The sequence below is a fragment of the Orycteropus afer genome, unplaced genomic scaffold, assembly GCF_000298275.1.
Source record: "Orycteropus afer afer isolate SDZICR_OR568_19922 unplaced genomic scaffold, OryAfe1.0 scaffold00048, whole genome shotgun sequence".
In the NCBI taxonomy this organism is placed as follows: Eukaryota; Metazoa; Chordata; class Mammalia; order Tubulidentata; family Orycteropodidae; genus Orycteropus; species Orycteropus afer.
In genome coordinates this window covers 2,119,031-2,136,537 of record NW_006921635.1, presented here as the reverse complement: position 1 = coordinate 2,136,537, position 17,507 = coordinate 2,119,031, and the positions used below count along the sequence as shown (strand labels likewise).

Genomic DNA, 17,507 nt, shown 5'->3' with positions numbered 1-17,507 from the left:
GGCAGCGACGGCCCCGGGCCCGGAGATGGTGGAGCGGAGGGGCCCGGGGAGGCCCCGCACCGACGGGGTAAGCAGGCATCTCCCCGCACTCACTCTCCGCGCCGAGCGCCCCGCCGGGCCGCCCGCCGGGACCGGGCCGCGAGCACGTGGGCGCCCCCTGGGATCCCCGGCGCGCTCTGGGCGGGACGCCCGGCCGGGGCAACTTTCCTTTTCGGTCGCCTGTCGGGGAGCGGCGTCCACGCTGCTCCGCCATGAGCCTGGCCCCGGGGCCGCGGCGGTGTTTGACCTCAAAAAGTTTGCCATCCGCACACCGCACAGCGCGGTGTCCCCGGAGGTGGCTTTGCTCCCAGGGGGTGCGGGGGCCTTCAGGGGCACGCCGACTGGGAGGCTCCCCGGGCCCTCCGAGAGGCCCTGGCATTGTTCCTGGGGGCGCCCTCCTCCCGTCTGTGCTTACTCAGCGGAGAGGCCCCACCCCCAGAGACTCCAGCGGTGACCTGCCCCGCCCCAGCGGCCTGCACACTGTGATTAACGCCAAGGTGCGGTTTGCAGTGCAGTGACCGCCCCAAGTGCGCTGGCTGGAGGCTTGCTTTCCTTAGCTCCCCTTCCCCCAGTCACTCTGAGAGAATTCCCCCAACCGCGGCCCTGGGAGGCTTCGGGGTGGTGCAGTGATTCGAAGGGGGCGGGCTTGGGCACACAGAAGGCTCAGGCTGTGCTGACAAGCCGCACCAGCTGGCCTGGGGACTGAAAGGTGGTTCATGGGGTTGTCTGGCTGAAGTCACTCAACTCAGTACCATCGAGTCATAGCGACCCCTCCTTGGGTTTCCCAGGCGGTATCACTACGGAAGTAAATTGCTCAATCTGCCTTCCCAGGAGTGGCTGGTGGGTTTGAACCGCCAGCCATCTGGTCAGCCGTCAGATGCCTTAGGCACTTCGACCTTTGTCGCACAGCCGCCCTGCCCTTCAGACTCCTCCCACTTTGTTTGCCGTGGGTCCTTGGGGCCACTGTTGCTATTTGGTTGTCTCCTTTCCATACACCTTTGTGCACAGCTGGTTCTACTGGTCACATATCTCCTGAGTGCCCAGAGTCAGAGACCTTCCTTCCTTGGAGGGCTTGACCTGGATCTGGGAGATTCAAACCCTTCCAGTGCTCTCCTGAGACTGGGGGGCGGCCTCCTTGATGATGATGTTTGTTTTTGTCATTTGTATGCGGAATTTTCCCCCCTCCCTTTAAATGTTATGCGGCCCTTGTGCCTGTCTCCTTCAAGCCTCTTTCAGAAGTCACATTTGTCTTTTTAGGAGAACGTGTTTACCGGACAGTCAAAGATCTATTCCTACATGAGCCCGAACAAATGCTCTGGGATGCGTTCCCCGCTTCAAGAAGAGAATTCAGTGACACATCATGAAGGCAAATGCCAGGCGAAGCCATTAGCTGGAATCTACCGGAAGCGAGAAGGTAAGCCTCAGGCACGGGCCTTTCTGACGGCAGGGGCGGGTGATTGTGTCAGAAATCGCACGCCCTCGTCATAATGCACAGACGCTATGGACTTAGAGCCTTTCAGTAGTGCAGATAGTTAACATGCTTGGCTGCTAAACAGAAGGTTGAGGGTTCAAGTTTAATCAGGGGTGCCTTAGAAGTAAGGCCTGGCAATCTGCTTCTAAAAAAATCAGACCCTGGAGACCCCGTGGAGGTCACTTCTGTTCTGACACACATGGGGTCATCATGAGTCGTAATTGACTCGGTGGCAGCTGGTTTATTGTGCGCACCACCTTCTTTCTGTTTGAGCACAGACACAGGAGGAAACAGTGGCCTAGCCCAGGGCGTGTGCCCCGTTGGCCTAATAGGTTCTCCCTGCATTCACAAGAGCTAGCATATCCTGCAAGTTCACTTGTCTGGGCAGGTTGCAAAAGCAACGCACCTGACCTTCAATTAAAGCAGCTCTCAAGCGCTGGAAGTGCAGAAGCAAGCAGTCTAGATTCTGCAAAGCCAGCCGTTGCAGTCCTAGCTACGGTGATGTGTGAACGTGAGGAGGAAACTTCCTTCCCTGTTAGGAGCTGACCCTAAGCCCGATTCCCAAGTTTCTTTCCTCTTGAGGGTTTAGTGCTCATCTCTGAAGTAGTGTACTCCTGTGTTGGGATCTAGGGTTAGGATTTTAAACTAGAAAATGTACCGCTGTTGACAGTTCCGTCTGGTCCTGCAACACAAGCTGAAACTCCTTAGAAATTTTGCTTTAATCCTAATCTTCCTTTGTAAAGTTGTAGTGGAGAGGTGACTTCTCCCAACGCATCATGCTCCCTTCTTGCTTACAACTTGCCTGAAAGAAGCAGAGCCTCTGGCTGCATTTTAATAGTGTACTCCTGCAGTATTTGTCTGGTGATCACCTTGTTCCACCCAGCATACTGTCCTCCAAGTTCATCCACGTTTTGTGGTATTCATTTACAGAATGTTAACAATGATTGTTTAGCCCGCCTCTGGGCAGAGCTGAGAACACAGGGTAGGGAAGCCCTGAACCGGACTGGGGTGGGAGCCAGCCCTTGGCTGTATCTCCCCCGGGGCACAAAGTAATCTCTCAGTCAGTTTTCAGAAGACTTGGGTTCAAATCCCAGCTCTGCCACTTAAAAGTAGAAGACCTTTGGGCAAGTTACGGAGTCCCTGGTGATGTAAAAAATTCACATGCTTGGCTGCTGCTGCTTGGAAGGTTGGTGGTTTGAGTACACCCACAAGTGCCTCAGCAGAGAGGCCTGGTGATTTACTTGCAAAATATTGTTGTTATGTGCCGTCGAGTCGGCCCCGACTCATAGCGACCCCTCCTTGGGTTTCTGAGGCAGTATCACTACGAAGTAGGATTGCCCAACCTTCCTTCCAGTGAAAACTCTACGGAGAGCAGTTCTGCTCTGATGGACAGGTTGCTGTGAGTCAGAGCCGACTCGATGCCAGCTGCTGAAAACTGGGCAGGTGGCTGTTCTTCTCCGAGCCTCCTCCTCAGCTGTCCATTGGAACAGAGAGGAGTCCTCTTTGAAGGACAGTTAAAGCTTCTGTGCAGAAGGGCTCCATGAAGTGGCCCGGAACTGGGCTGCCCCTCCTGGACGGGAGCTCTGCGTCCTGCTCACCCTTGTACCTGTGGCCCGTGACCTGGCACCTGGCACGTAGGGACTGGGGAGGGGGCTCTATGTAAATGGCGCTTGGCCAGGCTCATGTCCTCTTTGGAGTGAGTGGGCTTGGTGCCTGAGCTACTAGCGCACAGACTTACTTGGCTCACGTTGTTACAACTTGCTTTTGAGTAAATCCCAACTCTGGGCCCCCCATGTGTGCAGAGCAGAACCATGCTATGCAGGGCTTTTAAGGCTGTGCCCTTTCAGAAGGAGCCTGCCAGGCCTGTCTGCCGAGGCGCCTCTGAGTGGGTGTGAGTCCCTGACCTTTCATCTGGTGTTTGAGCACTCACCTGTTTGTGCCACCCAGTGCCCTTGGGCTCCTAGTGTTCCTGGATACCCACCATTAGAAGTTAGGGTTGATGTACTTTGGGCGTGACCCCAAGGACCAGGCTCCTGTCCGTGATTCTTGGCCGCCTTTGTGCTGTGACACACACTGACATGAGAGATGGCATTCATGGGCACCACACTCTCCAGGGTAGCCTTTCCTCCCTTTGGTTTCACCCAAGAAAGCATGTTGGGGCAGGGGGTGAGAGTGGTCTGAAAGTCTTCCCAGATGTGTATTCTTTTCTTTTTTTAATTGAGGTATAATTCAGAGAGCATAAAATTCCCCATTTAAAAATGGACAGTTCTGTGGTTTTTAGTATATTCACAAAGTTGTGAAACCTTCGCCACTGTTTAGTTCCAAACATTTTTATCTCCCCAAAAGGCCCATCCCCCCTTCCCTCTAACCCTTGGCAACCACCAGTCTGCTTTCTGTGTCTGTGGGTTTGCCTCTTGCCTAGAAATGGAATCCTATACTATGTGGCAGTTTGTGTCTGGCCGCTTTACTGAGCACATGTCTCCACATTGTAGCACATGTCAGCGCATGCCTTTTGGGGGCTGGATTGTATTCATTGTGTGGATAGACCACATTTTGTTGATCCATACATCCATTTGTGGACACTTGAGTTGCTATCACTTTTTGGCTGTTAGGAATAATGAGGCTATGAACGTTCCTGTACAAGCGTTTGTGTGGAAGTAGGTTTTTGGGTTTTTTTTGGGTTCCCATCTAGGAGCGGAATTGCTAGGGCGTATAGTAACTCTGTTTAACCTTCTGAGGAGCTGGCAGACCGTTGACCCGAGCGGCTGCATCATTTCACATCCCCATCCACAATGCGTGACTTATTTATTTTTAGAAAATAATTTTTTTTAAATAGATAAAGGTGAATTATTCACCTGCACCAATGCTTTGTAACTGTTTACTAGCAAATCATTTGGGATGCACCTCGCAGCACACCCAGCTGAGATTCACCTTGGACATGAACGCTGGGCCCCCTGCCTGTTCCAGAGGGAACTCTTCGCAGGAGTCTGACATGGGCTCTGTGCTGGGGAGGAGGCTCCGCCTCTGCCCTTGCTCCCCTCCAGCACCCGCACAGCTGCCTCTTAGGGAGCCTGCAGCCCGGTTCCCGGAGGCTCTGGCTGGGGCCCAGGCCAGCAGCACTGTCTGCAATGCAGCTGCTGCTTCGAGGCTTCCTCCCACGTCAAGGCCCAGACGCCCAAATGCCCTGCCCAGGTCTCAGTCAAAAGTGAGAGCTAGGCGTGGCTCCCACAGCAGCCGGCACCCCATAGCACCCTCTTCCCCAGGCCTGTCGTAGAATGCAGCTGACTGTCCAGACGTTGGGTGCCAGCAGTCAGCCTGTGTCTTCCCCACCTTCTGTCCCCAGAGAAAAGAAGCACCGGGAATGCCGTCCGAAGCCCTGTGAAGGCCGAGGAACAGAAGCTCAAAGATGCCGGGAGAGGCCCCCTGGCCCCTTTTCCAAACCAAAAATCGGAAGCAGCAGAACCTCCAAAAACTCCAACCTCATCTAGTGATTCTCCCAACGCAGCCATGGCCAAGCCAGCCCAGAAGAAACCCGTCAAGGGCAAGCAAGGCCCACGGAAAAAGTAAGAATGCTCCCAACACGGCGTGGGGCAGTCAGGGTGGAGTGGTCACTGTCCCGGCATCGCTGGGGTCGTCACCAGCCATGCTGTTTTTGGTCAGCACCTCAGTCCTGCCTGGGTCCCTGGCTCAAGAGCCTTCCCTCTCCCCAAGAGTGGGCAGCCTGTCTTTGATACTCCCCGAGGTCCCCATCAGACCCCAGTGGACAGAGAGTGTTTAAGTCACATCACCTCCCTGGAGCCTCGCGGTGCCAGCGTGATTTTTTACACTAATACTCACTCGTCATTCTCCTCTCTCTACCCCAGAGCTCAAGGAAAAACGCAGCAGAATCGCAAACTCACGGACTTCTACCCGGTCCGAAGGAGCTCCCGGAAGAGCAAAGCCGAGCTACAGGTGGAGTCCGGGATTTCGTTTTGTTTTTCTGATAACACTGTTTTCCTGGTGAAAATTTATCCAGCAGATTAGGGTCCCCTTGAGCCATTTCTGTATGTACCGTGCAGCGACACTGGTCACGTTTGCGCGGTGTGTCAGTGTTCTTAATTTCCGTTGTGTTTGGTCTCTCTCTGTTCATGGAGCCCCCATTCTGCGCCCTCCTTCTCACCTTTGATTTAGGGCAAACGTTGGCCTTCTGGGCTCATAGGTGATCGTAGCAGACTACAGGACTGGCTTCCATTTCAAGAGTAACCCAGAGGTTCCTCTAGTCTCTGCTGGTCTGTTGTAGGAATTTGAGTTTTGTCTGACATATTTCTGCCATCCTGTCTGGGACTGTCTTTTGCGTCCCTGGTCGGAACGGTTGGTGGTGGTAGCCGGGTGCCGTCTAGTTCTGGTCTTAGACTAGAGGGGACTGGTTCATGCTCAGAGTCATGTAGCTTTAATTCTAGTCTTTGGAGGGGCGGAGTGGCCCTGGGAGCACGCGTGGTGGGCGGGACTCCAGCTGGGGCAAGTCCCTCTGTGTTTCTGCCCTGGGTTTTCTCCCCTGGGCTAATGAGGATTATCGGAAAGCTGGCTCTGCCTCCTGACTGAGTCTCTGAGCCAAGGCAGCTGGGGGGGACCTGTGTCACCTCTAGCACATGCCACGGAAAGTCAGGCCTTACCGGGAGGTGGCTCTGGCAGGTCCAGTGGGAGCCTGGGACCGGGGGGGAAGGTGCCGCTGTTGCAGAGGTGGGTCAGCCCCTCTCCTGCCCCACACCCCCAAAGCAGTCTCAAGCATCAGGAGCAGTGTGACTGACTGCCTCCCCCACAAAAAGGTCGGGGGCCCCTGCTTTGTGAGCTTGAGCGTTGGACCCTCACGAAGATTCACAGTGGGCTAGTAGTCCCTGTCTCTCTCTTTTAACCAACCGATGAGGCTCATTTAAGGCAACAGACAAAAAAGCAGTCCTTCCTCCCCCTCCCCCACCCTGAAAGACGCTCTGGCTCGATTTGCGGGAAAGGCGCTAGCTTTCGGCCAAGAACAAGCTGTTGGGAAATGTTTGCCTGCAGTGGGAGGCTATGCTAGGTCATCGTGTAGGCAGCACTGCAGAAGGGCGAGGCCGGCACAGCGCCGCAGAGCCCGGGTTGCCTCCTGCCGTGGTGGGCGCTGTGGCGTGCTCACTGGGGGCCTGGGGAGGGGGCCCGTGGGGTTCGGGGCCCGGTGTGGCTGAGATGGCCTTTTTAATGGGAAACCAGTGCTTGTCTGGGCAGAGGCATGAGGGCTGCTGTGGGGGAGGCTGCCGCATGCTTGGTGTTGCAGCAGACAAGGGAAAGGGAGCACGCATTTGCTCCCCCAGAGCCCGTTATGCAGAGCTGTGTGGCACCCCTCATGTGTGGACTTTGCTGAGTGAATGCCATGACAAAGGAGTTGTTGGTGAGGCAGCAAGGGGGTGGTTGGTCAGGAGATGAGGGTGTTAGTTATCGGTCAGGGCAACAAGGGGCTTGTTAATGGGGTGACAGGGAGATTGGTTGTCGGTCAGGGCGATGAGGAGGCTGTTGGTTGGGTGATGAGGGGGTTGGTTGTTGGTGAGGGTGACGAGTTGTTGATCAGGGCAATACGAGGGTTGTCCCTCAGGGTGTAGATTCTGCTGACTGCAGAGGGACAGCCCGAGGGTGGGGCAGCTGGGCCTCGTCTGAAGGGTGAGCTCAGTGCTGACCTGGCTGCCCTTCTGGGCTGGCAGGAACTGGGCCTGGGCTGGGGGCCAGGGTGGGGCAGGGCACAGAAGGCTGTGGGGAGCCAGAGTGAAACCGAAATGAAAAGCTTTGCCGACACCACGTTGAGTCTGAAGACAGGGTGGGTGGGGCAGGTCCAGGGCAAGAGGGTGGGAACAGCTGAGGATTTAATCCCAGGGTGGGCCCTTGGAGAAGTGCCCTGAACCCCAGGAGCTTCACTGCGGAGGCCTTTTAGCAGGTGGGCCTGGGTGCAGGTGGGGTGGCGGTCACCATAGGGCAGGGGCCACACCTGTGGCGCGCCCTGGCTTCTTTGTTCCTGCCCAGTCCCGGGGCCTGAATATCTCAGGCCTGTCCCCTCCTTCGTAGTAGAGACCCAGCCTACCTTCCACTCATGCTGCCTCCGGGCCACCCTGTGGGCTGCTGCCCGTACTCTCCCATGGGAGCCAGAGCTGACGTTGAAATACCTAAAGCCCCAGAGCGTCCAGGATGAAACCCAAGCCCCTCGGCCCCGCCTTCTGGGCAGCACTGCGGGGCAGTCCCTCCTCCAGCCACCTGCTTGGAGGGTTCACTGTGCCTGACATTGGGCTAGGCTGGGAACCTCCACTGGAAACAAGCTCAAGGCCCCGGATGCTTGGAATTTACATTTAAGTGGAGGCGAGTAACACAGAGGGATGACTCGCTAGGGAATGCCTGCAGACTGTGATGCTACCTTGATTTTTAAAAAGGGATGGTTTGATAGAGTGGCCAAGCTTTAGGCACAGTAGTCAGAGAAAGTGTCTCTAAGGAGGTTGCCTTTGAGGAGAGAGGAAGCAAGCATGTATGTGGCTGGGGGAAGGGCATTCCAGGCAGGGCAGCAGCAGGTGCAGAGGTCCTGAGGCAGGAGTGAGCTTAGCCTTTTGAAGGAGTGAGTGTGGGAGCGAGGGCGAGAGAGGGAGCTGGAACAGAAGAGGTGGCTTCAGCCCCTTCAGAGTCTCGAAGACCACCCTCGGGATCGTATGCCAGTGGCACTGGGAAGCTGGTGGAAGGGCTTTTGTTTTTTTTAAAATGAACTCCACCCCCACCCCACCCCCGTGCCGCCTTAATTATGATTTGGGTGAAAGCTTACAGAGCAAATTCAATTCATTTTCCATTCAGCAGTTCATGCACATTTTGTTTCATGACGTTGACTGCCATCCCCACAATGCAACTGTTCTCTCCTCACTTCCTCCCTGTAGTTTCCTCTTCCCTGTGTCCTTCTTTCCTGTGCATTCCTGCCCTCCCCCCAGCTGTGTCTTTGTGCAAACACTGCCCTTCTGTTCTCCCCCGATTGATTTGATCGTTCATAGGAGTATACCTGCCTGGTGTAGATGTTCACCCTGTATGTCTGTCTGTTGTTTGGCTGTAAGCCACGGGAGTGAGTTCAATTCCAGCCCCGAAGGGTGACTAAGGCCCATATATTAGGGGTCTCACCAGTCTCTTTCAGGCCAGTAAGCCTGGTCCTTTTTATGGCTTTGAGGTTTGTTCCACATTTTTCTCCCACTGTCCCCAGGATCTGCACTGGTCCCTTGCTGAGTGGTTGACAGTGGCATCTGGGCCCCATCTAGTTCTTCTGGTCTTGTGGTCACATAGGCTGAAGTTCTCACTGTCCACTAGTCCCTCGGACTAATTGTGTCCATGTGTCTTTGGTTTTCTTCATTCTTCTTTGCTCAGGATGAGGAGAGACCCATTGTTGCATCTGGATGGCCGCTTGCAAGCTTTTAAGACCCCAAAACAGAATGTAGAACAATTAAAGTCTGTATTTTGAAATCATTTCAGATTTGCAGAAAAGTTGTAAAGACGGTACGAGCATGCCTCAGAGATATTGCAGGTTCGGTTCCAGACAACCTCAATAAAGCGAATTTCACAGTAGAACGAGTCACACCCATTGTTTGGTTTCCCGGTGCATATTAAAGCTCTGTTTACACTATATCGTAGTCTATGAATAGCATGATGAAAAAGCTTGAGGTAGTGAGAGAATGTCCAACACAGGACATAGAGACATGAAGTGAGCACAGGCTGTTGGAAAAATGGCTCCGATACACTTGCTCGACGCAGGGTTGCCACAAGCCTTGAACTTGTACAAGCACAGTATCTGTGAGGCACACCGGAGTGAAGTGCCATGAAACGAGGTGTGTCCGTACAGAGTGCCTGTGGACCCTCACCCAGCCCGCCGCGTGGTTAGCATCTTATCTTAGTGCCGTGCACTTTCACTGCAACTAGAGAACAAGCACTGACACCTTAGTCTTTAGTAAACTTACTGAAAAATTGCTCGGTCTCTTTACATTTTAAAAGACCCCTCTGGCTGCCGTGTGGAGCACAGACTGGGGCGGTGGGCAGTGAAAGCTAAGGCCCGCAAGGCTGCTGCCACAGGTGGGACCAGAGAGCAGCGGTGGCTCTCTCTGTAGGGTCTTTAAGCCCAGCCTAGAGGTCATGGGGACCTGGTCTTGCCCACTCCTACGTCCCCAGCACCTATTGTAGCATCTGGTCCATTGCAGGGATCCCAGAGATAGGTGTAGACTGAGTGACCAGAGAAGTCTCATGTGGCACAGGCTGGGTCACGACCAGGTAGCGGGACTGTGATCAGGGGCAGGTGGTCGTCACAGGCGGGGCGGCCTGAAGGAAAGGCCACACAGGCTGGCACAGGCTCTCCCGAGTGGGAGGCCCTCTCTCTTCCGTGGCCACAGCTGATAGAGTCGGCAGCAGCCGGCTCATAAGAGGAACATGTGGCTCCCACACCCTGCCTGTAGGGGGCAGTCTCTAGTCAGCCCAGCTGATTCACATTCCTGGATTTTAGATGTCAGTGTTATAAATACTTTTCAAAACCTGCTGTGGGCCAAACAGTGCATACCCATGAACCACAGTCTGGGCCACCACTGTGACCCTCCTGGTCCATCTGAACCCCAGGTGACAGGTTGTCCTCCACAGGTGGGAGATGGGGGAGAGGAGGGGTACCTGGGGGCTCTGGCATCCTTTGGACACCAGTATCGTGGAGGCCACCTGTGACCTACCCCACCCTGCCAGGGGTCCTCAGTGGGGCTGGGGGCTGGGGCTGGGCAGCCATATGCCTCAGAATGGGCTCAGCTAACCTCCTTTTCCCCTTTCCCCTCCACCCAGTCTGAAGAGAGGAAGAGAATCGACGAGCTGATTGAAAGTGGGAAGGAAGAAGGAATGAAGGTGAGGGGCGACGGGTGCCCACTGTTCTGGGCTCAGGCTGCAGCACCTTCCCTGGTTCCGGAGCCCTGTGGCTAAGAGCGGCTGCCACATTGCTTTAACCCTTCAGTGGCTGGTGACTTGTCAGACTCTGATGCGTTCTCAGGGGACCAAATACAAAACCTGTGTGGAGGAATGTTATGCTGGAAAAACTCTTTAAAGTGTGGTAAAATGTGGGGCTCTGGTGGCATAATGGCTAAAGCATGTGGCTGCTGACCAAAAGGTTGGTTGTTCGAACCCACCAGCCTGTCTAGGAGAAAGGTGTGCCAGTCTGCGTCCCTAAAAATTTACAACCTCAGAAACACTATGGGGCAATTCTGCTCTTATGGTTGCTACGAGTTGGAATTAAAATAACATAAAATGTGTTTAAAACACTTTAAAACGTACAAGTCAGTGGTATTAAGTGAATTCCCAATGTTGTACAACCAGCACCTCTATCCAGTTCCAGAATTTTCATAATCGCCCCCAGAGGAAACTCCATACCCGTTAAGAGTCACTCTGCATCCCCACCCCCACCCCACTCCCCGGCTCCTGACAACCACTAATCTACATTCTCTCTGTGGGTTTGCCTGTCTGGACGGTTCATGTAAATGGCATCCTGCACCGTGCGGCCTTTCTTGTCTGGCTGCTCTCGGCGTGATGCCGGGGGACTTTTAAAAGGATGAGTTAATATATTTTTCCTGAATTAAGTTTTTTTTAGGAGCTCTGGTAGCATAGTGCCTAAGGCACTTGACTGCTAACCAGAAGGCTGGCGGTTCAAACCCACCAGCCACTCCTTGGAAGGAAGGTTGGGCCAATCCTCCTTCCGTAGTGATACTGCCTCGGAAACCCAAGGAGGGGTCGCTATGAGTCGGGGCCAACTCGACAGCAAACAACAACAATAACAAGTTTTTTTTGGCAGCGGCTGTTGTCAGGTGCCATCCAGTCAGCTCCAACTCATAGCGACCCTATGTACAACAGACCAAAACGCTGCCCAGTCCTCCGCCAGCCTTGCAGTCCATCTCGCTGAGGGCCTTCCCCGTTTTGGCTGACCCTCCACTTCACCAAGCATGATATCCCTCTTCAGGGAATGGTCCCTTCTGATGACGTGACCAAATTTGCTTTTCCCTTTGAACTCTTCAAAGGCATTTGGGTGGCACAAGAAAGGGGTAGTGGTGGTCACGGGTCTGAAAGCTTCAGACCACCATCAGGTATCTGAACGTCAGTCCTCGGCCCCTGAAGCAGCCCCCCTCAGCTCCATGTACGCTGGAATGAGGAGAAACCCGGGCAGATGAAGGGGTGAAGGGGAGGCTCAGAGCACCAGGCCCCACCTCCTGTACGTGAGCGTGAGTGCCGGCCACACCACTTCCTGTGTGGCTTGGCCTCTCTCAGCCTCAGTCTCCTTGTCCACAAGGTGGGTCAGTGCTGCCTGCCTAGCAGCTCTCTCAGGGGTGCCGATGTAACACTAGTGCCTGCAGAATGGCTTGTTGAGGTGATGGGAGGATCCCAAAGCTGGATCGTGGTGACGGTTGCACAGCTCTGTGCACTTGCTAAAGCCCATTGAACTGGGCACTTAAATGAATGACTCTTATCGTTTGTCTCTAGGAAGCTATTGGCATGAATCGGTGTGGGCCCCAGGCCCCCAGGGGGCAGCCGTGCACGGTGACATTTGCTGCTGTTAAAGCCATCCTCTCTCCCCCTCTCCCGACAGATTGACCTCATCGATGGCAAAGGCCGGGGAGTGATCGCCACCAAGCAGTTCTCGCGGGGCGAGTTTGTGGTGGAGTACCACGGGGACCTCATCGAGATCACCGATGCCAAGAGGCGAGAGGCGCTGTACGCACAAGACCCCTCCACAGGCTGCTACATGTACTATTTCCAGTATCTGAGCAAAACCTACTGGTAAGTCGACTAAGGCTTGTGGCTTTTCCTCCCTCTGGGCAGAAGGAGAGGACAGGCTGTGGGGCCCAGGTGCTACTGAGAGTATCCTGACCCCAAAGGAGGGAGCCGTGCTTTGTGTCAGTTGGGGTCTTGCTTCGATCTTCTTACCTTTGTCCAAAGTGCTTTCTGTTTTTACTATTTGGAACTGCAGCCATTGTGGGCGCTAGCAGATGAGAGAAATACAAGTTGCATGGAAACCTGGCTTAGCAAATCAAAAAGCATAAAAAAGCCCAGGTTTGCTGGTCTGACAGAGCTTGGGAAATGCTTGAGACTGTGCCCCTAGTTACCCTTCAGGTCTAGAATTCAACTCACTCCCATAGCTTCCAGCCAAACCACAGACAGGCATATAGGGTGGACATTTATAACAGGTAGATAACACTCCTTAGAACAGTCAATCGTGGGAGGTCAGAAGAGCAGTGTTTGCACAGGGAGACAGCTCAGGGGGCAGGAATGCATAGGAAAGAAGGACACAGGGAGGAAGTGGGGAGAGAGCTGTTACACTGGGGAATTGCACTCAATGTCTTGGAACAAAATGTGTATGAACTGCTGTTTGGAAAATGAATTTGCTCTGTAAACTTTCACCCAAATCACAGTAAAAACTGGAAAAAAAGAAAGAAAACCTGCTTAGAGGCTCACCGGGGTGCTCCCTCCTCAGGGTGTCTGACTGGAGCAGCCAGAAAATGGCCACCTGCCCCTGTGTCCAGCCAGAGTAGCTGAATTTTGTTCGTTTATTTATTTTGCAAAACTAAAGCTGCCTCGGAGTCCCTGGGTGATGGAAATAGCATGTCCAGCTACTAATCAAAGGCTGCCGGTTCCACTGTCCCCAGAAATGCCTTGGAAGTGAGGCCTTGAGATCTGTTTGTGAAAAGTCAGCCATTGAAAGGCCGTGTGGAGCTCAGTTCTCCTCTGACAAGTGGAGGCACTGAGTCAGAGTTGACTCGATGGCAGCTGGGTTGTTTTGTTTCTTAACACTTGTCTCATGTGCCTTCATCAGAAGCCTTTGGCCTGCCCACTGCTACCCCAGCCACCCTCCCTGGAGCCCCTCTAGGCTCACAGGAATTTGCTGGCATTGGACTGCTGTCCCCGAGACGTCATGGTGCATCCACCCTGCAGCAGACTCGAGTGCCCCTTTCCCTCTGTAACCCTCTGTGGTGCCCCCGTCTCCCCTGCAGCGTGGATGCCACTCGCGAGACGAACCGCCTGGGGAGACTGATCAACCATAGCAAGTGCGGGAACTGCCAGACCAAGCTGCACGACATCGACGGCGTGCCTCACCTCATCCTCATCGCGTCCCGCGACATCGCGGCTGGGGAGGAGCTGCTGTACGACTACGGAGACCGCAGCAAGGCCTCCATCGAAGCCTACCCGTGGCTAAAGCATTAGCCCCCCACCCGCCGTGCCCCTCGCTGGACAAAGTGCCCTCAAAGGGAAAATTTTTTTTTTTCTTTTACACACTTAAATCTTAGTGGATGACTTCAGATGTTTTTAAAAAAGTATATTAAGATGCCTTTTCACTGTAGTATTTAAATATCTGTTACAGGTTTCCAAGGTGGGCTTGAACAGATGGCCTTATATTACCAAAACTTTTATATTCGAGTTGTTTTTGTACCTTTTTTGCATACAAGTCGAATGTTTGTGCTTCCCGTGCACGCAGTCCAAGACTCGGCACAGGTTTTAGAGGAAAGAGGCGGACGTGGACTTAGGAAGGTGGGCGCTTCTGCCTCCAACTGAAGAGCCAGGACTCTGCCCCCTTCCGCCCCCCTGACGTCCGAGGACAGGTGGACGCAGGAAGACACTGCCTCCCAACAGCCCGGACGGGATGTCTCCAAGCTCTTGTTCTCCCAGCATCTCTCCAGGCGCACGTTGAAGCGTATGAATATTTTTCAAAAAGGTTTCACAGTGAGCTAGTCTTCCCCTCTGCTTTCTCGAAAGCTTACTGACCCCGCGGCCCGTGGAGCCAGGCCGGCGGGGAGTTACTCTTCCACAGGGTGCCACTTTTCTTGGCACCCAGATGCATCAGGGCAGGTGATCAGACTCGATGTGGGCGGCCGGGAGCACTCGTCTCCCCCCGCCAGGGCAGGTTTCCGGAAACTGGGTTAATAACTCTTTATAGAAATGTGAACACTGAATTTATTTTAAAAAATAATAAAAATCATAAAAATAGAAAATCAAAAAAAAAAAGAAAAAACCACAGAAAACAACTTACATGTATATGGGTCTTGAAATGAGTGAAGTTGCAGCATTTTGCTTGTTGCTTTTTTTTTTTTTTTTTTGTAGGAGAGATTTGAGATGGTACTCTATTCTAATCAAAAATAAAGTTTTGTAGTGGGACCATAAATTACTTACCCCAACCCCCCGCCATATCCCTCACCTGATTCTGCTGGGTTGAAAGTTGCAGACCTGCTGCGAAAGCCTTCTGAGTGTCACAGCACCTAGTGGCGGCCTTCCTTCAAAGAAGCAGCCAGGAACTGACTCATGAGCCTATCGGCCCAGAAATGCAGGACCCTCCCGCCGCCACCGCCAGCCTCAGAGGCAGGCCCTCAGGTGTGGAGGGCAGTGGGCAGGGCTCCGTGGCCCAGGGATCAAGGCGCAGGCAAAAGTCTTCACCTCGACTGTGATGGCAGGAGGAGCAGGGCCGTTCCTCCTCCCTCCTACCAGGAAATGGACTCCCTCACTGTTGACCTTTAGTCCAGGGGTCCGGGGCTCTGGAATCGTGACCTGGAGTCCCCTGCCCACCCTGGTCCCAGGCAAATGTGAATGGAGACAGGTATGGGAGCCTGTCCTCGTCCTTGATCCTCCCAGGCCTCGTGACGGTGCTACCTAAGAAAGTCTTCCCCCTACCCCACGCCTGCGCGGTCAGCGAATTGGAGGAGGATCCCACAGCAGCGTGTAAGTGTGAGATGAAATGTCTTGGTTATACCTGTTTGTGGTTTAGCTTTGTATTTAAAAGAAAGGAAATAAACTTGAAAATTATTTGTCATCATAAAAATGAAACAAAAAAAATTAAAATATTTATTGCCAGGCAAGGCCCCTTGTATGTCTTTCTGTTCTCACAAGGTTGAGGTGGAAGAAAGTTGGGTGGATTTCCGGTGTTAATTCACCGCAGGGTCACACACCAATGTGAGTCTCAGTTTTGGTTCCTGTCCTGGGGAGCCAGAAACTGTTCAGTTTGCTCATCTGTACTGTAGGGATCTTAGAGTGGTGGTGAGGCGCTCTGGTGGTGCAGTGCCTAAGGCATTTGACTGCTAACCAGAAGGTTCACAGTTCAAACCCACCAGTCACTCTGCGGAAGGAAGACTGGCAATCTACTTCCTTAAAGATTTGCCGCCTTGGAAACCCCATAGGGGTTGCTATGAGTTGGAATCAAGTTGACAGCAGTAGGTTTGGATTTTTTTTCTCGGGTAGAGTGGTGGTAAGGATTAAAGGTTCACGCATATCGAGCCCTTAGAACCATGGTGCGTAGGGAGCAGCTGTCCGCGGTAGCTGTTATAACTGCCCAAATTGTTCTCAGCCACTGGACTTGGTTCTGTGGTACATGACTCAGAGTTGCCAGCCACTCTGCCTTTGCTGTGAGTCCACCCCACCGCCCACATCCGTCCTACCACGTAACCCACTGCCCACTCCAGAATGCCCCTTCACCTTCCTTAGTCCCTGTGCTCTGCCCTTGGGACACGGCAGAACTGTAACTGGAGCCCTGGCTTTGGAGGCAGATCCAGTTCCGGCACCAGCTTCGACTTGTCAGCCATGTGGCCTTGGATAGACGGCTCAGCTGGGAAGAGTACCTGCCCACCTGCCCGGCCAGGGAGTGTCCTGAGGAGTCTGTTGTCAGGTATCATTACATCATCGCTGCAGAGGCCAGCGGAGCCTGGTGGCTGAGGAGTTGGGCCCTGGGACAGTTCTGACTCCCTGTCACCCTGAGCTGGGCAACGCTGGGCAAGTTTACCCCCTTTGCTTCAGTTTGCTCTTCTGAAACACAGAGACAGTGACGGTGGTTACCTCAGGGAGACTTTTGTTGTTGTTGTTGTTATATGCCGTCGAGTCAGACCCGACTCATAGCGACCCCTCCTTGGGTTTCCGAGGCAGTATCACTATGGAAGTAGGATTGCCAGAGTTAATGCTTCAGCCACCCCAGTGACTCCCAGCTCTATTGTCTGGTGTTAGGCAGACCCTGCTTGGGAGAAATGCTCCCAGGACCACCCTGCTGCCATCCCCACACCTCAGCGTGGTGTTTCACCCAGAGTTGTTCTCTGAGCTTTTTTGTTTGAATTATTTTCAGTGAAGGTTTGTTTTCACAGCAGTTTAGGTTCTCATTCCACAATTTCAACCAAGTTGTTCAGTGATGCTGGTGAATGTGTGAACATTCTCATGTCCATTCTGGTTGTTAGGTTTCCATTAATCTAGTCTCCCTGCCCCCTTACATTCTCATCTTTGTTGCAAGGTAATTGCTGACTGTTGGCCTCATAGAGTTGATTTTTTAAAGAAGCACAGAACTTACCGGTTGTATTCATTATTTTATAAGCCAGTTTGTTAGTTAGCCTACAGGGTGACCTCAGGTTGGGTTTGATTCAGGATTTGCCAAGGACCTTGGGGCAGTGGTCTCAGGCAGTTCAGTCTCAACTAGTATAGTAGGTCTGGTTTTTTGCAACAAAACGAGGCTTTTTTTTTAGGCATTTGAAATTGTTCCACTTTTTCCCCTTTTTGTCAGGGTCTTTCTCTGAGCATTTTTTGTTGTCATATTTCTGAGTCCAAAGGAGCTCTGGTGGTGCACAGTGGTTAAAGCATTTGGCTGCTAATCAGAAAGTCGGCAGTTCAAACCTACCACCACTCCATGGGAGACTGATAAGGCAGTCTCCTTCCTTAAAGATTGATGGCCTCAGAAACCCTGTGGCGCAGTTCTCTGTTCTACAGGGTCACTGGCTATGTGTCGGAATCGACTCGAGGGCAGTGGGTTTTTTTGTTTTTTTTTTTTTTTGGTTTTTCTGAATCCAAGGGTGTCAGAGCAGCCTAGACTTCCAACCTGTTGTTCTTTCTGAGTAGGTCCTCTGGCCATCTGTCCCCGTGAGGGAGCAAGGGGCAGGAGAACAGTGGCAAAGAGTGACACCAAGTTTGGAAACAAGTGATAATCAACACACACTAAGAGCCTCTAGAC

At 53.2% G+C, this 17,507-nt stretch overlaps 1 protein-coding gene across 1 annotated transcript; it reads left to right on the top strand.

The window, feature by feature from the left end:
* The first annotated feature begins 13 nt into the window (after positions 1 to 13).
* KMT5A (lysine methyltransferase 5A) lies at positions 14 to 13,741 on the top strand. Its single transcript, XM_007938122.2, has 7 exons — positions 14 to 67; positions 1,297 to 1,453; positions 4,854 to 5,073; positions 5,374 to 5,461; positions 10,343 to 10,402; positions 12,129 to 12,319; positions 13,531 to 13,741. Exons 1-7 carry the CDS (start codon positions 26 to 28, stop codon positions 13,739 to 13,741), a joined length of 969 nt encoding a protein of 322 aa, XP_007936313.1. The 5' UTR covers positions 14 to 25.
* The last annotated feature ends 3,766 nt before the right edge of the window (positions 13,742 to 17,507 follow it).